Source organism: Indicator indicator, chromosome 22, assembly GCF_027791375.1.
Source record: "Indicator indicator isolate 239-I01 chromosome 22, UM_Iind_1.1, whole genome shotgun sequence".
NCBI classification, from domain to species: Eukaryota; Metazoa; Chordata; class Aves; order Piciformes; family Indicatoridae; genus Indicator; species Indicator indicator.
In genome coordinates this window covers 5,927,670-5,952,685 of record NC_072031.1, presented here as the reverse complement: position 1 = coordinate 5,952,685, position 25,016 = coordinate 5,927,670, and the positions used below count along the sequence as shown (strand labels likewise).

Genomic DNA, 25,016 nt, shown 5'->3' with positions numbered 1-25,016 from the left:
CTGGAGCACAGCCCTGTGAGGAGAGGCTGAGGGAGCTGGGGTTGTTTAGACTGAAGAGAAGGCTCAGGGGAGACCTCATTGCTGTCTACAACTACCTGAAGGGAGGTTGTAGCCAGGTGGGGGTTGGTCTCTTCTCAGGCAACCAGCATCAGAACAAGAGGACACAGTCTCAAGCTGGGCCAGGGGAAGTTTAGGCTCAAGGTGAGCAGAAAGTTCTTTCCAGAAAGAGTAATTGGCCATGGAATGTGCTGCCCAGGGAGGTGGTGGAGGCACCATCCCTGGAGGTGTTCAAAAAAAGCTTGGAGGTGGCACTTGGAGCCATGGTTTAGTTGTCAGGTGGTGTTAGGTATTAGGTAATAGGTTGGACTTGGATGATCTCTGAGGTCTTTTCCAGCCTGGGTGGTTCTGTGATTCTGTGATTCACATCTCTCTGACGCTCGGTGTAGGCTCTCTTTTGCAAAGACCTTTCCCCTTCCAGCCAAGCTCCATGCTGAGCCTGTTCTATCACTCCTCTTTTCATCCTCATCTTGTCTCCTCTGAACTCCTCCTGATGCTGCAAATTCAGGTCAAGTGCAGGGGTCAGTGTGATGGAAGCAGCTCCTCTTCAAACACCAGCTTCAGGACACTGGAAAGCAAACACTGAAACAGGTTGTCCAGGGAAGGTGTGGATGCTCTGTCCCTGGGGACATTCAAAGCCAGGTTGAGCAACCCTGGTCTAGTGACAGAATCACAGGATGCATAGGGTTGGAAGGGACCCTTGATGATCATCTTGTCCAACCCCCATGCAGTGAGCAGGGCCACCTCCAGCTAGATCAGGTTGCTCAAGGCTCCATCAAGTTCGACCTCGAATGTCTCCAGGGATGGGACCTCAACCACATCTTTGGGTGACTCCATGGCAGGGGGGGTTGGAGTCAGATGATCTTTAAGGTCCCTTCCACTCCAAACCATTCTGTGATTCTGTGCTGCTGTGGCTCTGCTGATGGCAGGAGCAGGCAGTGGTGGTTGCTGGACAATTTCCTTGGGGCAGATGTTTGCAAAGCCTGCAGAGCCTCATCCCATCCCTCCCGTCCGCAGCCCAGGACTCCTTCAGGCGCTTGTGGGTGCCGCAGGTGACCTTGAATGGGGGATTTTGACAGCGTGGAGAACCTCGCCAGAACCAATTAGCAGCAGCAAAGGCTTGGAGCTGACTTGTGAGGCTGCTATCTGGAGGAGCTGCCATCAGCAGCCAAATTGAGCTGCTGGAAGCGGGTTAATGGAATTTCATGCTAGACTGAGCCCAGCGCCAGCCCCGCGCTGCCGCAGAGCTCTCCCAGGCAAGGCAGAAAGCATCCGGAGATGGCTTCTGCAGCACCTGCTCCAGCAAAGGACACAGCCCCTGGCCCCAGGAGGAGGGGGCCAGCCAGCCAGGAGGGGTTGAGTTTAAAACATTGGGGGGGGGGGGTGGGTTGTGAGGCTCTGTAATAGGCTAATTGGGGTTGAGGCTGCTGGGAGGTGCAGGAGGAGAGCTGCTGACCAGGCTGAGTTCTTCAGAGGGCCACGAGGATGAGCAGAGGGCTGGAGCTCCTCTCCTATGAGGACACACTGAGAGAGTTCAGTCTGGAGAAGAGAAGGCTCTGAGGAGACCTTATTGTGGCTTTCCAGTATCTGAAGGGGGCCTACAAGAAAGCTGGGGAGGGACTTCTTAGGGTGTCAGGGAGTGATAGGACTGGGGGGAATGGAATAAAAATGGAACATCAGATTGGATGTTAGGAAGAAGTTCTTCACCATGAGGGTGGTGAGACACTGGCACAGGTTGCCCAGGGAGGTGGTTGAGGTCCCATCCCTGGAGGTTTTTAAGGCCAGGCTGCATGAGGCTCTGGCCAGCCTGATCTAGTGTGAGGTGTCCCTGCCCATGGCAGGGGGGTTGGAACTGGATGATCCTTGAGGTCCCTTCCAACCCTGACAGTTCTGTGATTCAGAGGGTTTGTGGCTTCCACCCTTCAGCCTGAACTGGCACGGGAGGGTAACTCCCTTCAGTGTCAGCCAGCAGTGGAGGTGGGGCTGGGTGAGCAGCCCTGTGTTCTGCCTCCATAAGCTGGTGTTTATGGAACCACAGAATCGTTTGGGTTGGAAAAGACCTTTTAAGATCCTCAAACCTGACCATCGTCTAACGCTGCCAAGTCTGGTGCTGAACCCTCAGCACCACATCTCTGTCTCTTCCAGCTAGCCCTGTTCTGTTCCCCAGCTTATTTAAGGCTCTGTTGTGTCATTGGGATGATGCAGAGCATGTTATGGGGCAGCTCCCTGGGCATCACAGTGCCATGTCCTGCTGGCTGCAGGGAGAGGGGTAATGGAGTTGTGGTTCCCAGTTACTAGAACCCAGGAGGTTCCATCTGAACAGGAGGAGAAACTTCCTTGGTGTGAGGGTGCTGCAGCCCTGCAGCAGGCTGCCCAGAGAAGTTGTGGAGTCTCCTTGCCTGGAGAGATTCCAGCCCCACCTGGCCACTGCAACCCCAGGCAAGCTGCTGTGGGTGCCCTGCTTGAGCAGGAGGTTGGACTGGGTGAGCTCCAGAGGTCCCTTCCAAGGCCTGCCATGCTGGGAGTCTGGAATTCTGCTCTCACAGAGATTAACTGGGAAGCAGCTGAGCAGTGCAAGGTGTTGGGGTTGACAATTTGCCTGTAGCTCAGGGTAGGTTTGAGCTGGTGGAGCTGGGGTCTGGGGAGCACCACTCGCTGGTTTCATCACCTTTCTCTACACTGTTCTCAGTAATTGCTTCTCTTTTGTCCCTGTCCCATCCACATCCTTGCAGAGGGCCAAGATTGGAGCAGGGTCCAAGGCTGCAGATGAGAAGACCACAAATGCCATCTCCAAGTTTGACAACAACGGCAGCAGAGATCGGATGAAGCTTTCGGATTTCAACTTCCTGATGGTGCTGGGCAAAGGCAGCTTTGGGAAGGTGCAGTACAACCTTCTTCTACAGCCTTTGTCCTCTCTGCCTCCAGCCCCTCTGCAGCACCTCTGAGCTGTGGGCAGTGTGGGCTGTCCTCTGGCTGGCAGCTCTGGTGTCATGGTAGTGGGAGCCCAGGGTGGCTCCTTTCTGGGCTGTGGCACAGCTGAAGACCTGAGGTGTCTGGTCAGACCATCACCACCATCAGATGGTCTCTCTTGGCAAGCAGGATGGGTTCTGTGTCTTTAAAGCTCTTTTTTTTTTTTTTGGAGGGGGTGGGGTGTCCATTTTTCCCTGTGCTAATTACCAATATAAATGAGCAGTTTAATGAACTTCCCAGACCAGCTCTGAGTGGTAACAGAATTTCATCCTTCTACCAATGATGTGCCTTGGAGCCTTCATTTTCTCCTGGGGGCTTGCCAACTTGGTCAGGATTTCCTTTAGACATTCCAGGGCAGCAGGGAGGTATGCCCCCCTTGGTGCCTGCTGATGGGCTGGCTGGTCCCACACTGCCCTGAGTAGGGAATTGCAGGGAATATTGCTCTGCCTTCAGGCCCAGCTTCTGGGAGGGTGGCAGAGGTAAGGAGGGGATGCCAGAGAGTGGTTCATAGATTGGTTTGGGTTGGAAGGGATCTTAAAGGTGATCCAGTTCCAACCCCCTGCCATGGGCAGGGACACCTTCTACTAGCCCAGGTTGCTCAAGGCCTCATCCAACCTGGCCCTGAACACCCTCAGAGAGGGGCATCTGTGACCTCCCTGGCACCCTGTCCCAGTGTCTCCCCAGCCTCAATGGAAAGAATTTCTCACCCATGCTCCCCCATCACTTGGTGACATTCCAGGGAGTGATGCTCACCTATCAGCTGGTGAGCACAAGGGCTGAACCCAGCTGCTGCTGCTAGTGTTTGAGCCTGGGGGTTCCCTGCCTCTCCAGATGGGTGTTTGCTCCCTCTCTGAAAGTGAAGAGCTTGGAGATCTGCCGAAACATCTGTGCCAGGAGGAGGATGCCAGGAGCATCAGCCTATTGTGTTTCCTGTGCCAGTGGTGCTGCCATGGGTAGGGGGAGGCTGAGGTTCCTCTGTGCTTTGCCTCTTTGCTGTGGCTTGGCAGCCTGGGGCAGCAGGATTGCCCTGTGCCCATGCTGCTGTCACTCAATCACATCCACACATCCCTGCTACCATGTGGTTTTCCCTCCTCTCCTCTCCCTCCTCATCCCTTTCCAGGTCTGTGCCTGGCAGCTGGCAGTGCTGTTGGTTGTGGTCTCCCCCCACCTCTTTTCTCTTTTAATTTGAGCAACATTAGCAAAGTCTTCAGTGGGGCTGGTGGCTTATGTAAGGGATGTGTGACAGAAACTGTCCCTGGAACAGAATGTTATAAATATGCTAATTAGTGCTGATTAAAGCAGCACATTGGCTGCTCTGGCTAGATGCAGCCTCACCCTCACGTGTGCCTGCGCCTGGCAGTGTTCCCCAGCTCCCTCCTGCATCCCTGGCACCCTGCTGCCTGTCCCCTGTCTGTGGGGACACCAGGGTGGCACAGTGACAGCTCCCTCCTGCATCCCTGGCACCCTGCTGCCTGTCCCTTGATGTGGGGACACCAGGGTGGCACAGTGACAGCTCCCTCCTGCATCCCTGGCATCCCTCTGCCTGTCCATGAGGGTGCTGGAGCCCTGGGGCAGGCTGCCCAGAGAGGTTGTGGAGTTTCCTTCTCTGGAGAGCTTCCAACCCCACCTGGCCATTGTGATCCTGGGCAAGCTGCTGTGGGTGCCCCTGCTTGAGCAGGGAGGTTGGACTGGATGATTTCTAGGGGTCCTTCCCGACCCCACCATGCTGGGATTTGGGGATTCTGTGGCTATCCAGGGCCAGGAGCAGCTTGGTGATGGCCTCATGGGGTGTGATAAACTCACTTTCTCTACACTCACCATCAAAATATCTCCCAGCTCTCTGCTGGAGCATTCCCAAAGAAATATTCTGGATTACAGGAATAAATCCAGTTAAATATCAGCCTTTTCTGCACCAAACCATGAAAAGAGGAATGCAGTCTGCTTTCCAGAGAGCCAGCTGGCAGATGGAGTCCCATGGAGCCAGGCAGCAAGGTTTAGGGGGTGGAGAAGTTCTCTGATTTGGAAAGCAGCTCAGAAGCTGCAGCTTTGCATGGTTCTGCCTCAACATCTTCAGCCCAAGGACAGGACACACAGGGAGGCCCTCAGGGCTCCTTGAAGGTCCTGAGTGTCCCATCAGAGCCCCCAGGAGCTGTGACTGGTGGCAGTTCCCCATTGGGCTGGCATGGGGAGGGAGATGTTCTTGCCTGAAGAAGGCAGCAGTTGGCACAGCCCACCCTGGGCTGGCTCTGCTGTAACAGAAAGAGAGGAGGTGCAGTAGTGTGGTCTGCTCAGACCTCCACAGCAGACCTGGCTGTCAGCTGTCAGCCTTGGAGGAGTTTGTGGGGCTGATTCTCTTGCCTCTGCAACTCTGGATTGCAGAGCAATGGGAGACAATTCTCATGCCCTGTGATGATGATCTTCAAGCTGTGGAACACTTCCCTCCCCTCTCTGGGTAGGCAGTGTGGCAGAAGGGCTGGCAGCTGGCACACATGGGCAGGGACTTGGTCTGTTGACTCTCCTCTCTTAAGAAGAGAAGCTGAGGGACCCAGAGCTTGTTCAGCTTGGAAAAGCCACAGAATCCATGTGCCCAGGGGCCAGAGCACAACTCAGAATCCCAGCATGGTGGGGTTGGAAGGGACCTCTGGAGATCACTCAGTCCAGCCCCCTCCTAAAGCAGGACACCCACAGCAGCTTGCCCAGGATCACAATGGCCAGGGGGGGTTGGAAGCTCTCCAGACAAGGAGACTCCACAACCTCTCTGGGTAGCCTGTCCCAGGGCTCCAGCACCCTCACACCAAACAAGTTTCTCCTTGTCTTCAGGTAGAACCTCCTGGGTTCCAGTCTGTGCCTGTTGCCCCTTGTCCTGTCCCTGGGCACCACTGACAAGAGCCTGGCCCCAGCCTCTTGCCCCCAGCCTTTAGCTCTTGCTGAGCATTGCTCAGATCCCCTCTGGGGCTGCTCTTCTCCAGGCTCAGCTGCCCCAGGGGTCTCTTTCTTCACCACCTTCCAGTGGCCAAAGCCTCTCTGCTTTTAGCACTTCCCAGTCAGCCTCATTTCTTAGCACCTCTGCTTGGTGACTCTGTAGCTCTCAGCTCCTGTAACAGCAGTGAGGAGAAATGGGGGCAATGACCTGAAATGCCTCAGAGTCATCAGGGAGGGCAGAGCTGCAGGCTCCACACAAAGCCTGTCTCAGAAGTCCTCTGTGAGACCCACTGGTGTCTCCTCTGCCAGGCTGCCACGCTCTGAAATGCTTCTCAGTTCCACCCTGCTGATGTTGCCTCCTTGTAATTTGTTTTCCAACCACCCCAGCTCCTGCTCCTGCCATGGCTGGAGGATTTCTGCAGCCTCTTTCAGATAAACAGGAATTAATTTCCAGTGAGCTCTCAAATCTAACGTGGCAAAGGGGGGTGAGGAGGGGAAGTGGGAAGCAAAGATGCTGTCAGAGTCCATTTCTTTTGCCAGCAGCCTGAGGGGCAGCTCCTTGAGGGGCAGCTCCTGGTGCTGGAGCATGGTGGTGGGGCTGGGGATCCTCCCTGGGGCTGAGGGGATTAACAAGGGAAGTTTGCACCAGCAGAAGCAGCACACCCCAGGTGTTGTCATAAAGCAGGCTGCAGATGGGTGAAGCTGGTTTGAAATGGGGGGTTAGATGGATTCCCCTGGCTGAGAGCAGCTTTGGGGGGGAGCTGGGTTTTGATCAGTGTGTGTTGTGGGTGTGAGGCAGGGAAAATCTGGCTGCTGTTTGCATGCCAGTGCCTAGCTACTGGCTCTCTGCCACTTCATCATTTGATGGGCTCTGTGTTCAAGCTCTTGATGCTTCCCTCCAATGCTGTTTGCACCCTGAAGGTGCCAAAGCAAGGACTGACCCTGAGGTCAGGTGGTCTGTGGCTCAGAGATCCTTGGGCTGGGTTCCTCCAGGTGAGGTGGTGGCCAGGAAGGAGCTGTGTCACTTGTTAGACTCGAGGCTCCTCCATGCTCTGGGAATACCACTGGTAGCTTTCTGCTCCAGAATGTCTCTTCAGGGTTCTGCTGGGAGCCATGGGATGATGAGCAAGCTGTGACTTTGATCTGCTGGCCATGGAGCAATGCAGATCCCTGTGCTCTCCTCCTGCAGGTGATGCTGGCTGAGAGGAAGGGCACAGATGAGCTGTATGCTGTGAAGATCCTGAAGAAGGATGTTGTCATCCAGGATGATGATGTGGAGTGCACCATGGTGGAGAAACGTGTCCTGGCTCTCTCTGGGAAGCCTCCCTTCCTGACCCAGCTCCACTCCTGCTTTCAGACCATGGTGAGTGCTGGTGCCACACCTGACCCTGGGCAAAGGGGACCTGCTGGGTGGGGCCTGAATGTTGAGCAAGGAGATGCTGCAAAATGGATCTTAGTCACTTGGCTTCAGTGGTGACCTTTCCTCTTCTAGGGAACCAGTGGCATCAGTTATGGCAGGACCAGTGTCTCTTGGGGTGGCTGCAGGGTGGCCCAGGAGCTCTGTGCATGGAGCTGTAGCAACTTCTGCTCTGGTCACACATTTTAGCTTCTCCACAGCTTCACAAATTGCATTGGGCTGTGAGGGAGCCTCAGGGAGCAGGGTTTAGGTTGGACATCAGGAGGAAGTTCTGTACAGTGAGGGTGGTGAGACACTGGAACAGGCTGCCCAGGGCTGTGGTTGACTCCCCAGCCCTGAAGATATTCAAGATCAGACTCAATGTGGCCCTGGGCAGCCTGATCCAGTTGGAGGTGTCCCTGCTGAGTGCAGGGGGGTCAGACAGGATGACCTTTGAGGGTTCCTTCCAATTTGATCCTGTCTGTGGTTCTGTAACAGGAGGAGGGTGTTGGAGTGGGCCCCAGGAGCTGTGCCTTGGCTGCCCAGGGAGAGGGATGTGGTACCAGCTCCATGCAAGGCTCTGCAGAGGACATTTCCATGCTCAGTGATGCTCTGTTCTCGGGCAGACCCCATCCTCTCCTGCTGCAGCCCAGAGCCAGGAAAGCTCTCCATGCCCATCCCTGTCTCACAGCCTGCCCAGCCATCTGCCTGCTTTATTCATCACATTTTTTCCCCCTCCCAAGCATTCTCTTCTCCACCCAAATGAGGAAAGCTCAGATCCTGCTTTTGGAGCTCAGCTGGCTGCTTTGAGAGACCATCTCCTCAACCTTCTTCCTCCCTGCAGCCGAGGGATATATTTAGGCAGCAGCTGCAGAGAGCTGCTTGGCTCCCCAGTGGCTGTCACAGGGTGACTGGGGTGGTGGTGACTGCTGAAGGTGACTTTGCTGGCCCCATGCCTCCTGCTGAGCTGGACTGGTGCCTTGGCAGAGGCAGTCACAGAGGGGTTTGCTCTGAAATTCCCAATCATCTGAGAAGCCAAAAATCTCCAAGTTCTCCATCCCACATGTTGCACATGGCCTGGTTGCCTCCTCAGTGCCATGTTTGATTCTCCTGAGGTCACTCTGCTGCCAGGGTGACCTGTGCATGGCCAGGCTGTGCTGCTCCTGGGCTGGAGGAGCTGATGACCCCAGGACCTCCAGCCCTTGTTATGGTAGCACAACTGCACATCTTCTGGGCTCCTTGCCTTTGGTGTCTTGAAAGCAGGGGAAGTTTAATGAAACCTCCAGGGCAGGTTTAGGTTGGAGATTAGGAAAAAGTTCTCCTGCAAGAGTGGTCAGGGATGGGTACAGGCTGCCCAGGGAGGTGGTGGAGTCCCCATCCCTGGAGCTGTTCAAGAACCCTGTGGCCATGGCACTTGGGGACATGGTTTGATGGCCATGGTGGGGTTGGGTTGAAGGTTGGACTTCATGATCTTGGATCTTTTCCAACTGAAACGACTCTGTGATTGACTTAAGGAGGAAGTGAGAGGCAATGTTGTGGATTATTCTAGAACACTGCAGAGCTGAAGCTCTGGCAGGGCTCCAGCTTTTGTATCTTTCCTTCTATGGTCCAGGGCTCGGGCGAGCCCAGGGATGCCTTTGGCTTCCTGGGACGCTTTGGCTTCCTGGGACGTTTGCCATGAAGAAGAGAGGCCTGCCAGGTGCCTTGGTCCCCAGTGCTGCCCCCCTGCAGCCTCCCTGCTGACTGTGTGGGCTGTTTCTCCTGCAGGACCGCCTGTACTTCGTGATGGAATACGTCAATGGTGGGGACCTGATGTACCAGATCCAGCAGGTCGGCAGGTTCAAGGAGCCCCACGCTGTGTAAGTGCAGCAGCCCTGCTCTGGCACCTTCAGGCTTGGTATTTGGTGTCCCTTTGTCATGTAGCTCAAGCCACAGGCTTTTGTGGTGCCCAAAGGGAGGGCAGAAGGAACCTGAAGGTGCAGGGTGGTTCTTTGCCTGATGCCCAAGGGTGCTGGTGCCCCCAGCTCAGCATCGGGGTACGTTGCACTCGTTGGTAGCTAAGGTCATTGATCCTCATAGAAGCACCAGGCAGGGAGGTTTGGAGGCTTCCTGAAAGGGACCAGCAGAGCCCAGCAAGCTCCCAGCTGCTCTGCTGCCAGCACACCTCTGTCCTGCCTTGTGTCCTTCCCAGGGTGTGAGAGGAATGTTGAGTCTTTGCCTCCTCTGCTGGGGTTCCCAAGCTGAGTATTAACTGCTGGGGCTTGGCTCCTGCTTTGGTATTATGGGCAGAGCAGGAGGTGTTTGCAGAGCTTTCAGATGCTTAATTAAAAACCCCAATGAGCAGAGTTTGGGAGGATTTGAACCCCTGGGTGGCTTTGATGAGGTGTTTTGGACCTTCAAGGTCAGGCTTGATGGGACTCTGAGCAATATGCTCTAGTTGCAGATGTCCCTGCTGCCTGCAGGACTGGATGACCTTTGAAGGTCCCTTCCAACCCAGTGCCTTCTATGATTCTGTGACCCAGGCAGATTCCTCCAAGACCCAGAGTGTTCTCTGGAGAAAGCAGAGGCAGTGACTGTTACCTCCTCAGCCTCCCTGAGATGACAAGTGACTTCTCCAGCCACGTTACCAGCACTCAGTACCCCAGATCCCAGCTCTCCTTCATGAGAGTTTGTGTCAGAAGGAGTGGCAGTCCTCTGCTAACCCCCAGCAGGAAGGTCACATCCCTGCCTGATGCTTGCAGAGGGAGTTGTGTCATTGCCTGGTACTCACCTGGTGGTCTCACATTGTGGCTGTCTTGACCCTCTGGTCATGTGTGGCCAGCATGTTCCCTTCAGTGTGATGGGGCTGAGGAGGTTCCATTTTGATTCATCTCCTTTCATTGCCCTCTGCCTTTCCCTCCTCTCATTTCAGATTCTATGCAGCAGAAATTGCCATTGGCCTCTTCTTCCTGCAGAGCAAAGGCATCATTTATCGGTAGGTGAGCAGGTTCTCCTGCCTCTCCTCCCCAAGACCTCCAGCCACAGCCAGGTCTCCCCCAGCCCAGTGACATGGGGCTCACCTCTCTGGAGGGCCCACAGATGGGGTCTGGCAGGTCCCTGTTGGGTCCACACAGTCAGAACAGAGCTGGGAGCCTCCTAGTGTCACTGTTGAGGCTGGGAGAGACCTTTGAGATCCTCAGCTAGAGCTCACAGTCCCACCATGTCCTTCAGCACCACACCCAGGGGGCTTTTAAACACCTTTCCTGTACCCTCTCCAGCAAGTCCCTGTCCTTTTTGAACTGGAGAGCCCAGAACTGCACCCAGTACTCCAGATGTGGTCTCACCAGGGCAGAGTAGAGGGGAAGGAGAACCTCTCTCAACCTGCTGCCCACACTCTTCTTCAGGTACCCCAGGGTGCCACTGGCACACAAAGTGACCTGCACAGCATGGTGCTCCTGTGGATTAAAAGAAGCACAAACCCTTCATCCTGATGGGTCCCTCTTCATCCTGATGGGTCCCTCTTCATCCTGATGGGTCCCTGACTTAGTCTCACTCATTCCCCCCAGAAGTTGTCCTACAAAGAGTCTGGGTGTGAGCCAAAGACAGAGCTCACTCCCAGGAGAGCACCTGGAGCTGGGCAACTGGTGTCTTTGGCTGGTGGCTTCCCAGGTGGTCTTTGTCTCATTGGGTTTTACCTCCTCCTTGCAGAGACCTGAAGCTGGACAATGTGATGCTGGATAGTGAGGGGCACATCAAGATTGCTGACTTTGGCATGTGCAAGGAGAACATCTGGGACGGGGTGACCACCAAGACCTTCTGTGGCACCCCAGACTACATTGCACCCGAGGTAGGGCATGTGGAGAGGCAGCAGGTGCTGCACAGGCATCAGGCAGCCTGGCTGATGCTCTTTTCCATGGGGTGACCTTGCTTTGTGCATCTTCCTGAGAGGACCAGGGACAGGAGTGAGTTCACCAGCAACATGGAAGCTTCATCCCCTCAGCTCTGTCCATCCCTTGTCCCCCCAAGGGCTATCATGAAAGGAGCAGCAGTGCTGGAGCTGCTCCTCTGGTTGCACTCCCGTCCTCCCTGCTGCTCTCCCTGCAGTCTGTTCCCTCTCTGGGTGATTTATCCGTGCCTGTGACACTGCTGTCACCGTGCCTGTCCATCCTTGGCAAGTTCAAACCCACCCAGGGCTGCTCCTCACATGCTTCCCTGCTCCTGGAAAAGATGAGCCCAGGAGCTCAGCTTTGCCATCACCATGTGTGACAGCTGCTTCCAGCACAACATGAGCAGTGGGAGAAATGGGATTAGGAGTGGATAATATTCCCATGGGAAGTGGAGGTCTCTCCAGCTTGCTACATCCAGCACAGGGCCTTGTGTCTGTTGGGGACAGCCTCCCCACCCACAGCTTTGGGTCACTTTGGATCTGGGTATTGTTTCTGTGATGTGACCCTACATGAGGTGCTCCTTGGGTGCAGTTTAATGGCAGGCTGATGACACCCAGGTAGGAAACTGTTCCTAAATCCTCTACTCCTTCAACATAAAAATATCCTTCTGGAACCTTCTCTGCTGAATTTGGAGTGATGAGGTTCATATTTATTCATTTAAATCCTTGAGAGAGAGAGAGAGAGATTCTCTGCTAGGACATGGATGTGCCTGCACACGAACCAGCTTGTGTTTGGCTGCAGCCAGGGAGGTCTTTAATGACTCATTTAAATGTGTGCTGGAGATCCTGGTCCCACCAAGATGGATATTAGGCTTCTCTTGGTGCATGGCTCAGTGCTGAGTGTGATTAATCCTCTTCCAAAGCAGGACAAGTGACCACTTCTCTCTGTGTTTGCCTCAGCAGTGTCACTCCAGCTCTTATTTTCTTCTCCTTGCTCTGAATGTTTGTTTGGGGTTTTTTTTCCCCAAAATAACAGAAAATGGGAAATTAGGATGCAGATCATGACAGTTATCAAAGCCCTCCAGGAGTCAATGGGCACATCCCCTGTGTTGTAAACAGCACAAGGGGGATGTGATCCTGGCATGGTCTCTTGCAGGGTGGCCAAGCCATGGCAGAGCCAAGGTCTCTGCATGTGGCTCTGCTCCAGGGCCCTTCTGCTGGCCCCTGCTGCCTGCTGTTAGGAAGCTGCAATGTTCTCAAGCCAACATGTCTTCAGGGTAAGGATGTCCTGTGGTCTGCCTGACCCACTTTAAGGGCTTTTTCTAGTCTGAGGCACAGCTCTGTGTGCCAAGGTGACAGGTTCTGACCCTGCACGTGTGACTGCCTCTGAACACAACATGTTCCTCAGCTGCTGGGCTTTGACCTTCCCCAAGGGGCAGTCAGCAACTTCACTTTGCAGGGACTGCTCCTCTGTGAGCATCTCCTTCAAGCACTGCTTTCTTCCAAGGCCTCTGTGTGTGGACAGTTCACAGCTACACCTCCCAGGGCACTCAGGAATCAGCTGCACAACAAGGAGGAGGAACCTCAAGGGCACTCAGTTGAGGAATTTCAGAGCTGAAAGCTGGGAAGGGTCAGGTCTGGTTGTAGGACACTGTCAGTGTTGTGTCACTTGGTTTGGATGTGTGGCTGGACCAGGACCAGGGCAGAAGAGGAGATAGACATTGGTCTTGTTCTGTAATCATGGAGCTCATCTCTTCTCAGGTGGGATGGAGGCACCTGAGCTACATCTTGATGTACCTCATGGCTGCATTCTGCTGGACACTGTGCAGGTCCAGTGTCCACTGGAGGTCCTTTGGCTGAACACAAGGACTCTGGAGGTCACAGGCATTGGTGGGAGCTGTAGAACTGGAGCCTTGACAGGAGCAGGGGCAGGAAGGCAGGAGCAGACCTCTGGGCTGGGCTGCTGAAGGTGTTCTGCCAGCAGCACAGGATTTGCATTTGTGCTGGAAAGCAGGACTGCAGCACAGGCCTGGACTCTGCAGTGCAGGACCTGACTGCAGTGCAGGACCTGACTGCAGCACAGGACCTGACTCTGCAGCACAGGACCTGACTCTGCAGCACAAGACCTGACTGCAGCACAGGACCTGACTCTGCAGCACAGGACCTGACTCTGCAGCACAAGACCTGACTACAGCACAGGCCTGGACTCTGCAGTGCAGGACCTCACTCTGCAGCACAGACACAGGTTCTGAAGCACAGATGTGGACTCTGCAGCTCAGGCCTGGACTCTGCAGCAGAAGGCTGGGCTCTGCAGCTCAGGCCTGGACTCTGCAGCACAAGGCCAGGCTCTGCAGCACAGGACTGTCACCAGGATGAATAAATCACGTTGTTGTTGCTTTGCATCACGTAGCAAATGGCAAAGCCCAAGGCTGTCAAACCCCAAATGCTGAAGTGAGGCCCATCAGCAGCAACCCAGTGAAGAAACTAGACCTGGAAGGACCCTTCAAAGCAGAAAGGTGCCTGTGGGAGCCTGGCTCCTCCTGTGGTCCCTGAGTTGGAGCTGTCTCTGCTCCCCTTCAGACCCTGCAACTTCCTGTCACAACCTGGGTGGGATGCAGGGTTGAGGGACCCCTGGCATGAAGAGCAGGAATGGAGGGGGCTGCCTTTAGGCAGCAGCCCCAGGCCAAGAGTGCAGACCTAGCATCCCACTGCAGCCCTGAGCCAAAGGACACAGAGATCCAAGCAGCAGAGAGGCCATGGGAAGTGTTGTGGGACCCTTCCAGGGCTGGAAATGTTTCTCCATCAGGTCTTGGTCTTGTACATGAGGTCTTGCTAGTGGGGTTCAGCTGTAGGTACCCCAACCCACACACCCAGCTGAGGTCAGTTGCTCTGTGGAGGCAGGGTTGCAGTACTCTACACTTGTCCATGTTGAACCTCATGAGGTTCCTCTGCCCAGCTATGCAGCCTGGCCAGGTCAGTAGCAGGAGGCAGAGGCAGGTTGGTATGTGGAGGGGTTTGACCATCCATGTGCTGTGAGTCTGTTTTTAGGGGCCAGGCACCATCCATGGAGGGTCAGACTCTTACTTCAAACTACAGTAAATAGGGTAAAAAAAACCCTAGAGTCCATCAGGGTGAAAAAGAGCAGCTCCTGCTGCTGCTCCAGCCTGCTGGGCTGTGACCAGTCTGGGAGAGCACAACCAGCATGCTGAAGTTTTGTCTGCATCAGGCTGAATCTGAGCCAAATCACAGCAAATCCTCTAGTTTTTCCTCATGTTTAATGCACATCTGAGGGCTGGTGGTTCTTGGCCATTGCTGAAGCTGTTGCCTGTGGAGTGTTCTCTTCATGACTGCAAATCTCGCAGTAACCTGGTCCTTTTTGACCTGGATTGCAGCCTGAAATGAGCTTGCATTGTGCCATGGGGAGTGTAATGCTGCTGCTTGTCTTGTTTCCAGATCATTGCTTATCAGCCCTATGGGAAGTCTGTGGACTGGTGGGCATTTGGAGTCCTGCTCTATGAGATGTTGGCTGGCCAGGTAATTGAGTTTTAATTGATTCCTCTGGGACTGTGTGAAATTCCACTGTGAGCACCTGCTGCCCTGTGATTTGCTCTGCTGCTGCCACACTGTGGGGCTTCATCTCCTGAGGGCTGGAGGTGAAGCTGTGGATGCAGCCCTGGGGATGGAGATGCTGAGGCACAAGTCATGGCCTGGCTGAGGCTGATCCAGTGGCTGAGGATCACAGGAGCAAGCAGGAGCTCAAAGACCAAGACATGCCTCTGACCCTCTGTCTGCTTTGCTGTAGGCTCCCTTTGAGGGAGAAGATGAAGATGAGCTCTTCCAGTCTATCATGGAGCACAACGTAGCCTACCCCAAGTCCATGTCCAAGGAGGCAGTGGCAATCTGCAAAGGGGTAAGGGCTGGCCTGGGGGTTTGGGAAGGGGGGAGAAGTGAAACTGCTGGGCACAGTGTGAGGGGGGTCCAAGGTTCTCCTTGCCTCTCCTCACAGAAGCCAAACATGGTGGGGCTGGAAGGGACTTCTGGAGATCATCCAGTCCAGACCCCCTCCAAAAACAGGGGCACCCACAGCAGCTTGCCCAGGATCACAGTGGCCAGGTGGGGCTGGAAGTTCTCCAGACAAGGAGACTCCACAACCTCTCTGGGCAGCCTGCTCCAGGCCTCCAGCACCCTCATACCAAACAAGTTTCCCCTTGTCTTCAGATGGAGCCCTTTTGGGTTCCGGTTTGTGCCCTCTGCCCCTTGTCCTGTCTGTGGGTACCACTGGCAAGAGTCTGGGCCCAGCCTCTCTTGCCCCCCACTCTTTATCTCTTGCTGAGCATTGATCAGATCCCCTCTGGGGCTGCTCTTCTCCAGCCTCAGCAGCCCCAGGGCTCTCAGCCTTTCCTCCTCACAGAGATGCTCCAGGCCCCTCTGCTGGATCTTTGCAGTAGTTCCCTGTCTCTCTTGGACTGGGGAGCCCAGGACTGGACCCAGGACTCCAGATGTGTCCTCATTGGGGCAGTGTAGAGTAGAGGGATGGAGGGGCTCTTCTCCCAAGGAACAAGTGATAGGACAAGAGGAAACGGCCTCAAGTTGCCCGAGAGGAGGTTTAGGTTGGCCATGAGGAACAATTTCTTCACTGAAAGAGTTGCCAAGGCCTGGCCCAGGCTGCCCAGGGCAGTGCTGGAGTCCCCATCCCTGGAGGGGTTCCGAAGCCGTGGAGATGTAGTGCTGGGGGCCATGGCTTGGTGGTGACCTGGGGTGAGGGTGGGGCTGGCTGATCCTAGAGCTGTGTTTGGCGTGTGCCAAGCAGGAGGCTGCTGTGACTCCCTGCCTGTTCCTCCGCAGCTGATGACCAAGCACCCTGCGAAGCGGCTGGGCTGCGGCCCCGAGGGGGAGCGCGACATCAAGGAGCACGCCTTCTTCCGCTACATCGACTGGGACAAGCTGGAGCGCAAGGAGATCCAGCCCCCCTTCAAGCCCAAGGCTGTAAGTGTGCCTCTGCTCCCCACCCTGCTCTCTCCTGCACAGCCCTGCCCCTGCTCCGGGGGGAGGTGCAGCACCCAGGGGCTGCTTCTCATCGCTCTCTGCCCAGGCAGCACCAGGCTGCTGCGCTGGAAGGAGAGCCCTCGGGTGCCTCGGCTGGCTCTGACTTGCAGGGGTAGAAGCTCCACGAGTTTAGCTCCTGGATTCCGTTCTCTCTGTTCCCCCTTTCTTCTCAAGCTGAACAGGTCTCTCTCATTTGTTTCATCCAGGCTTTATTTTGGTCTGCCCAAGCTGGCAGTGTCTCACCCAACAGCTTCTCTCCAAGGTGAGGTGGTGGAAGGCTGGAGCCTGGCTCACATGTGGGCAGAGAGGAGCTCCACAGCAAGGAGAACCTGGCTGGCTGCCTTGCTTTGAGACAGGCTCTGCTAGGCAGGGAGATGCTGTGTGAGCTGGGAGCAGGGCGAGCTGAGCTGCCAGCAGCAGCATGGCCTGGAGGCAGCACTCATCTCAGAGGTCTTTGTCATAAAGGAGGAGGACTTGACTTGACTTGACTTGGTCCAGCATCTTTGCAGTGACATCTGCCCATGCACTGCTTGTGGCAGTGGTGGACCAAGACAGAGCCACATGAAGCCACAGAGCTTCATGCTGAAGCCTGGAGGCTGTGGTGCTTGGGCTTCTTGGTATGACCCTGAGCATGTTGGGGTGCTCCAGGTCAGTGACCTGAGGACTCACAGGCAGCAGTCACTATGTTGACTCAAGGACAGGGTTATCCCCCTGGAATTCTATACTGCCCAGAGAGGTGGGAGAAGCCCTGTCCCTGGAACGATTGCAGACGAGGTTGGTTGAGGCTCTGAGCAACCTGCTTTAGTTGCAGATGTCCCTGCTGACTGCAGGGGGATTGGTTTAGGTGACCTTTGAAGGTCGCTTCCCACTCAAGCCAGTTTGGGATTTTATTTCTGTTTGTCAGTGTTGGGACTGGCAGGGTCACAGCTGTGTCTGGTTTCCTCCACAGTGGGCCAGGTCCTTCAGGCTTGTTCATGGTGGGGTCACTATCCCTGGAGGTGTTCAAGACATGCATGGACATGGCACTTCAGGACATGGCTTAATGGCCCTGGTGGTGTTGGGTTGATGGTTGAAGTCAATGGTCTCAGAGGTCTCCTCCAACTGAAACAATTCTTAGGTTCTGTGGTGTGTTGGCAGAGAGGTCCAGCTGGCTCCTGCTGTCCTTCCCCTTGGCAGGAATGGGGTCTCCACCAGACCATGCAGGAATTGTTTCAGAGGGCTGTGGAGGTGCAGCAGTGCAGAAGTATCTGGGGCTGGTGGTGCAGGGCCTGTTGGCTCAGAGTGGCTCTGGTGTTTGTGCAAAGGACACTGAGACACGAGGGCTGTGGGCTCCAGTGCTGGGGGCTGCTGCTGCACAGCTGCACCTCCTTGGGAGGGCTGAGCTAGGGCTTTGAGGGGCTTGCCCTGCAGGAACCATTTCTCCTGGAATCCCAGACTCCAGCCCTTTCCCCTCTGTGTTTGTCTGCCAATGAAGCTGTGGCTGTGTCCCTGCTCCATGTTTGTCCTCTCTCCCTGGGCAGGGCCCCGGGGCTGCTGCCCGCCCTGGGCTGTGCCTTCGTGTTGGTGTCTGGTGTTTCCCAGTCAAACAACGACTCAGTTCTGTCAGAAGTGCTTTCCTCCTGGCTTGATGTTTTAAAAATGTGCAAATTCTGTCCTGCTTTCAATGTCTGATTTCCTGAAACATCCCTTTGATGCCAGCCCTTGGAGAGGGATGGGGAGCTGCCGTCTGTCGCGTGTCACCCGGCGGCTGCTGCTGGGGACAAGTTGTTTGATAGCAGAGGGAGATTAGCAGAAGGTAGGAGCAGTAGACTGAGGATTTAGGTAGGATTAAGACAACTCAGGTACCTGCTGATAGCTGATATTTCGGCAGCAGTGCTTCAGCTGCTCGGGTGCCAGCTGGGAGCACAGCTCAGGGCAGCACAGGGCTGGAAATGCAGGCTTGGGAACCTTCATGATGTGCTTGGGTGGGTCAGGAGGAGAGATGCTGCTTACTGATGCTGACCTTCAGCTGGGCACAGAAGGCTGGAGTGCTCCTGGAGATAGTGTTTGTGCCAGCCTGGCTCTTTACCTTGCCTGAAATCTTCTTTCTCCCCCTCCCCTTCCTCCCCCCTCCCTGCCCTTTTCTCTTTTCAATTGGCCTCTCTGAAGATAAGGTTGCAGTGATTGCATGCCAGAGTCTCCAACCATGGAATAATAAATGAGTTATTCCAAAATATGGAATGGTGGGCTCAACAGAGCACTTCAGTCCCCAGCACAAGTTGAGATGAGCAGAGCCAGGTCCCAGATGTCCTCAGCCTCGTGTCCACAAATTCTGCTGCTCAGGAGGAGTCACTCCTCCTCATTTCTCGTTGCTCAAGTGGCACGAATCCTCCCATGCTGTGGCTGGATGGGTGCAGGGAGTGCTGTGGAGGCACTGGGAAGGTCCTGTTGGAGAGCAGGTAGGTGGGCAGCTCTCCACACCTCTCCCCAGAGGGTGGTCCCCACCAGCACCCACTCTCCACAGAAGCATCTTTGTCAGTCATCTCTTCTCGAGCACCCACAGGTTTTTTGGCCACGTTTCTATAGAATGGATAAGAAGAAATGACCTCAGGCTGCCCTGGGGTGGGTTTAGGTTGGCCATGAGGAGCAATTTCTTCCCCAAAAGGGTTGTCAAGGCCTGGCCCAATCTGCCCAGGGCAGTGGTGGAGTTCCCATCCCTGGAGGGATTTCAAAGCTGTGGAGATGTAGTGCTGAGGGCCATGGCTTAGTGGTGCCCTGGCAGTGCTGGGGTAAGGGTTGGACTCCATGACCTGAAAGGTCTCTCCCAACCACCACAATTCCATGATTCTGTGACATCTCTGCAGATAGTGAGGGGCTCTCTGTACCTCCCCAGCCAGGAATAGGGAAGGGGCAGCAACCCAGCACCCTGCACCATTTTCCACCAGCAGCAGAATGGTTCCTCAGCCTGCTGGGGCGTTCACGTCCCCAGAGCTGCATGACAGCCCTGGGAGCTCCTGTCTTGCCTCCTGCCCTGTGCTTGATTAACCTTTATCACAGAGGTGCTAACGAGACAGAGCAGGGGCTGGGTTGTCTTGGGCTCTGCAGAACCTCAGCAGCTCTGACACAGGGCTGTGCTTGGCTGCTCCCTGATTTGGCTGCTGCAGAACAATCCTTTGGTGGGGCTGCATCTAGCTGGGGAAGTGGAGTTCCAGTGCCTGCTTTCTCTGCTCACACGGAGATAATTGCTGTTTTGGCTTTCTAATTACTCCTTTACTTTCCATGCAGCCTGGTGATTTGCAAAGTCTCCTCGTTTGGAAGGCATTGAAATCACAGAGCAGAGCATGGGATTGCTCACAACAGGACACTGCTTGTAGGAGCTGCTTTTAATCTAATAATTGTTAATTGCATAAATTAATTTTCCCCTTAACTGCATTGAATTAATTAATATTGAGGTGCCATTCCTCGAGCTGGGGGTGCCAGAACTCCACTGCTCCTGCATGGGCTGTGCTCTAGCCTTGGTTGCAGCCTTTAGGAGGTGAGCTCAGATGTTTGCAGAGGAAATTCCCAAATGAAATGAGGTTTAAGGATTGAGGAGACCACCAGTGGGCAGGAGCATGCTGGGGGATAGGTGATGGATGTGTCAAGATCAAACATGGGAATGGTTTGAAGCTGAAGGAGAGCAGATTTAGACTGGATCTTAGGGAGAAGTTCTTCAGTGTGAGGGCGGTGGGACTCTGGAATAGGTTGGCCAGGGGGGTTGTGGAACACCCCTGTGGTGTTCAAGGCCAGGATGGATGAGGACTTGAGCATCCTGGTCTAGTGGAAGCTGTCCCTGCCCATGGCAGGGAGGTTGGAGTAGATGGTCTCCAAAGGCCTTTCCAATCCAAACCATTCCAGGATTCTATGATCTCCTCTCATAGTGGAGTCAGGAGTTGCTCTGGCAGCCTCAGGTTCCTGTGAAGCCTTGCTCTGAGAGTCTCCTCTGATTATTCAGCTGATATTTTCAGTATGTTGGGCAGCAAGGTGGCTTTGGTCATAGGAGAGAGATGAAAGCTATGGTCCTACAGCAGGAAAAGCCTCCCAGCTCAAGGCTCATTTTGGGTACCCTCCTGGTGACCTGGTCTGCACTGTGTTCACCTTGTTTGGTTTGGAGGTCTGGGTGAGTGGGGGGGTGAAAGCCCAGGGGTCATTCAGAAGAAGCTGCTCTGTGTGTGGTATAGGCAGAGAGAAAGCCCTTGAGTACTGTGCTCAGTTTTGGGCCCCTTCCTCCAAGAAGGACATTGAGGGGCTGGAACAGGTCCAGAGAAGTGAAGTTGGTGAAGGGTCAGGAGAACAGGGCTGGTGAGGAGCAGCTGAGGGGACTGGGGTGGTTCAGCCTGGAGAAGAAGAGGCTGAAAGGAGACCTCATTGCTCTCTACAGCTCCCTGAAAGGAGCCAGATGGGAGTTGGTCTCTTCTCCCCAGTTTGAGGTGATAGAAGGAGAGGAAATGGCCTGAAATTGTGCCAGGGCAGGTTTAGGTTGGACATGAGGAAAGATTTCTTTGCTGCAAGAGTGGTCAGGAATTGGAACAGGCTGCCCAGGGAGGTGGTGGAGGCCCCATCCCTGGAGGGGTTCAAGAAATGTGTGGCCATGGCACTTGGGGCCATGGTTTAGTGACTGTGGTGGTGGTGGGTTGATGGTTGGACTCAACCCTAGAGGTAATTTCCAACTGAAACAATTGATTCTACGATTCTATGGAACAATGCTGTGTGCAGGCAGGGAACCACAGCAGGGGACTGCTCCCATCCCATCCCATCCCATCCCATCCCATCCCATCCCATCCCATCCCATCCCATCCCATCCCATCCCATCCCCTTCCCTTCCCCTCCCCATCCCATCCCCATCCCATCCCCATCCCATCCCCATCCCATCCCATCCCATCCCTCTCCTGCAAGGCCTGGAGGGCTCTGCTGGTCTCCAGCCGTGCCACGAGATGCCATCACCTCAACCTAAGCAAGCTGCCAGCTGTTCTGCCCTTGTGTTGAGGCTGGGTGGGTGGCTGCAGCCCCCTCCCCAGGCTGCTCTCTCCACCCACCATGGTTCTTCTCTTCCCCTCTCCTAGTGTGGCCGCAATGCTGAGAACTTCGACCGGTTTTTCACTCGCCATCCACCCGTGCTCACACCTCCTGACCAGGAAGTCATCAGCAACATTGACCAGTCAGAATTCGAAGGATTTACCTTTGTTAACTCTGATTTTTTTAAAGCTGAAGCCAAGAGCTAAAGTTGCTTGAGTAGACCTCACCCCTGCACCTCTCCCCCCTGCAGTCCCAGCTGCTGTCGTGGTGACATTGTCCAGTGCAAAACTTGCGTTCGGGGTTGGGTTTTGTTTTCTTTAGTACTGCGACTAGAGTGACCATATTCCAGAGCCAGAGGTGTCTTCAGAGGAATGTGGGGTGTGCCTGAAGGGTGGGTGATGTGCTGGAGGCACTGAAAATGTGCTTCCCTGGCATCTCACAGAGAAGGAGCAGAGTTTGTTGTGCAAACAGAGGTGAAGCGGAGAGGGGTGAGCTGTGACGCTGAGGAGGAACCTCTGCAGCGTGGGATTTGCTTCCTGCTCTTCCTGTTCTAGTCCTTTGATGCAATAGTCTTAGTCTATTAGAATAAGAATATTCCATATTCAGGTCTTTTTAGTAATAATGAACAGTTAATGGTTAGCCTCAGTGACAAGGAAGAGTTTTTACCAAAGCTTCTCCCTGCTGGCTCAGCCTCTCAGCTCGCCCCAGAGCTGAGCAGTGACCCCACAGAGCTGAAAAGCCACTTCTGGCCCCTTCTGCTCTCTGTGGGTTTTGGAAGCACACCACAGCAGCCTTCACCTTCATGGCCTCATCCTTGAGCAGCTTTGGGCAGGGGCAGTTCACTGGGCCTTCAGCAGCAGTGAGGAATCCTCAGGGATAAATTATTGTCTGTTTGCAAAGATTTCTCCTGAGGGTGCAGTTTTCAAGTCAGATGTTTTTAAAAGGAAACCATATCCAGCTGGGAAGTTTGATGGAGATGCTGCAGATCCTTCCAAGTCCATGGTCACTCTAATACTGAGCACATCCTCTCAGTCTCCAGAGCAAAACTTTCTTCTTTTCAAATGCCAAAGGAATGTGTTGAGTTTGTTGCCTGTGCTCTAAATGTGTCAAAAATGGGCTGAACACCCTCAGGATACTATTGAACCTTGAACAGTGTTGTGGGTTCTGGTCTTGAAGCTTGTAAAGAAACTTCTTTCCACTTCTAGTCCCACTTTCTGCCACTGGATGTTTAACTGGGCCCAAGTTTGGTTGCTGGCATCAAAGAAAAGAAGGTTCCAGGAGGGATGAATTTCTCCTGGGACATTCTGAGTCCTGCAGCTTCCTTCTGTGCTGCCCTGCAGGTGGCCATGGGCTGTTGGGTGTGGATCTGCTCTGTACTGTGCCATTGCTGGGGTGATTTTAGTTTGGATTTTTAGTTTTTCCTCAATACTGATTATAAAATAAAAAGTGAGAAATGACACCAAAGGAACCTGCACCTGTGTGGCAGTGACCAGGCTGCACTCAGAGGTGAGCACTGGGAGTCAGGCCTGCAGTGTGCCCAGGGCTGGGAGCTGCTGCCTGAGGGTGTGGTGCAGGTAGCAGTGCAGGCAGGAGTGCAAGCAGCAATGCAAGCAGGCATGCAGGCAGCAGCACAGCACTTGAATGGGCAGGGGTGCTGGCAGCAGTGCAGGCAACACCGCAGCAGCAGCACAAGCAGAGGCACAGACAGCAGCACAGGCAGGAGTGCAGGCAGCATCCTACATCCCAGCACAGCCTCCTGCACCACCACTGGAGTCATGGCCCAAGCCCCAAGGTGGGACTGAAGGCATCTCCCAAGCCTGGTGCAACCATCAACCCATGGCTCCTGTGCCACCTCCTGCCTCACAGCCAGCCACCTGCTCCCTCCAGCGTGGCCAGGGCAAGGAGCTTCTCTCTGCTGTCCCTCAGAGCATGGATGCTCTGGGGCATCAGGACACCCTCCCAGGAGGCCAGCAGAGCTCTGTGCTTGGGGACTTCCAGAAGCCTTGGATGGTTGGAGACAGCTGCGGCGCATGCTCTGGATGCCAGGAGGCTGCAGCAGGAATGCCACAGGTGCTGGGGACTCAGGGCTGCTCTGGGCTCTCCGAGGAGCCATCGGGAGCTGCTCCTCAAGAGGGATCCCAGGTCCCTCTGAACCTCCCTCCCAAGCATGTCCAGAGTTTCCCTTCTCCCATGGACACCCTCTGGGCTGCAGGATTGCTCTGGAAGGCACCAAACAGTGGCACCGATGGCATCAGCTGGAGATGCTCCCCAGGATCCCCCCCCAAGAGCTCTGCATCCAAGAAGGGGCTCAGTGGTGCCCAAGGAGGATTCCCAGCCCTGTGGTCCAGGCACAAACTGTTCTGGACCAGACATGTCCAAACTGCCCTGAGCATGCAGGAGCCCACAGTCCCTCTCATGCTCCTTGGCATGCCCCTTTGGTGGAGGCACTTTCAGCCTTGACTTTCCCTGCCTTCCCCTCTCCCTGCTCACCAGATTCATGTAGCTGTCCCCTACCCTCTCCCAGACTCGTCATCATCCTTGGCAGAGGCCAAACTGCCACCAATTTCAGGCCAAACTCAAGGTAAGAACCCAGCAAACCCCACCCTGCTGCACTGGCAGCTGGGCTCTCCTGGTGCTGCTGGGCACCCCCAGCCCTCCCCCAGGCACATCCCAGCCTGGGCCAGAGCTTGCTGCTTCCAGAAAAGCAGCAGGAGATTTGGTTCACCTGGGGGGCCCAGGCTGAGCAGCCTCCCTCTCTTGTCCCATCACCAGAGGCCACTCAAAGGGCTGGGCAGCACAGAGGCACCATAGCAGATGTAGATGTTCATTCCCCTTTGCAGCATCCCACAGCACTCCAGCTCAGGAGCTCCTGGCTTGGTGGGATGGTGTTGACTTGGAGCACATTGGTCTGGATGGATGTGGACTTCAGAAACCTTTTGGTCAGCTCAGGATCCCTCTGAGATTGGGGCAGGAGCCTGGTGCCACCATCAGCTGCTTTCTGCATGTGTTGGGGCTGCAAGACCTGTGGAACCACTTCAGAAGGTCCTCCCCAGCAAAGGGCTGTGCCTCTGCTCCACACCAGCTCCTCTCATCCCAGAAGGACTCTGCCATCCATCGAGGTGGGCTCACGCTTCTATTTCAACCACTTCACCCTTTGCCTGGCAGAACTCTGCACCTGAAGTTGGCTCCTTCACCCTCTCTGTCCTTCCTCACTCCTGTCCCCAGATCTACCTCTTCTTCCTTCTCTGTGGGACTGTGCCAGCTTCATGTGTCACTGGCCCAAGAGTGAAGGCAGAGACCCAGCTCCTGCTTGGGGACAGGCTGGGACACCTGTGTGCTGAGCACCACTGCTGCACAAAGCCTCACTAGCTTGATGCCACATCCTGACTCTTCTCCTGGCTTCCTTCTCGTTGGTCCTTGAGCTCCAGCCCCGTTTGTATTCTCACCTCATCTCCTCTCGGCCACCCTTGGCTCTCTGGTGTTTCCCCCAAGGCTGAAGCCATCCCAATGGATCCCTCTTGCAGCAAATAGTCTCCAAGCAGCCATGGAGGTCCTGGTCCACTGCTGGTGTTGGGGCTCATCTCCAGAGTCTCAATCCAGTTACAGATGTGATGTGATGCAACTGGACTGGCAGGAGGAGGGCAGGGAGGACCTGGCTCTTGGCCATATTCTGTCCATGGCCCTGCTTAAGGTGTGAAGGTGCTGATGGCTCTGCCCCAGCAGAGC

The 25,016-nt window shown here is 55.0% G+C and overlaps 1 protein-coding gene across 2 annotated transcripts in view; it reads left to right on the top strand.

Annotated features, from left to right (window-relative positions):
- Positions 1-25,016, top strand: part of PRKCB (protein kinase C beta) — a 115,102-nt gene that overhangs the window by 88,655 nt on the left and 1,431 nt on the right. The window contains exons 9-17 of one of the 2 annotated variants that reach the window (XM_054391333.1): positions 2,790-2,936; positions 7,139-7,312; positions 9,113-9,204; positions 10,257-10,319; positions 11,033-11,171; positions 14,664-14,744; positions 15,013-15,120; positions 16,056-16,196; positions 21,338-21,496. In XM_054391333.1, the coding sequence (XP_054247308.1) occupies positions 2,790-2,936; positions 7,139-7,312; positions 9,113-9,204; positions 10,257-10,319; positions 11,033-11,171; positions 14,664-14,744; positions 15,013-15,120; positions 16,056-16,196; positions 21,338-21,496 (1,104 nt within the window). Of the gene's footprint in view, positions 1-2,789; positions 2,937-7,138; positions 7,313-9,112; positions 9,205-10,256; positions 10,320-11,032; positions 11,172-14,663; positions 14,745-15,012; positions 15,121-16,055; positions 16,197-21,337; positions 21,497-25,016 lie in introns of those variants that run through there. The other variant, XM_054391334.1, reaches the window with a different exon arrangement.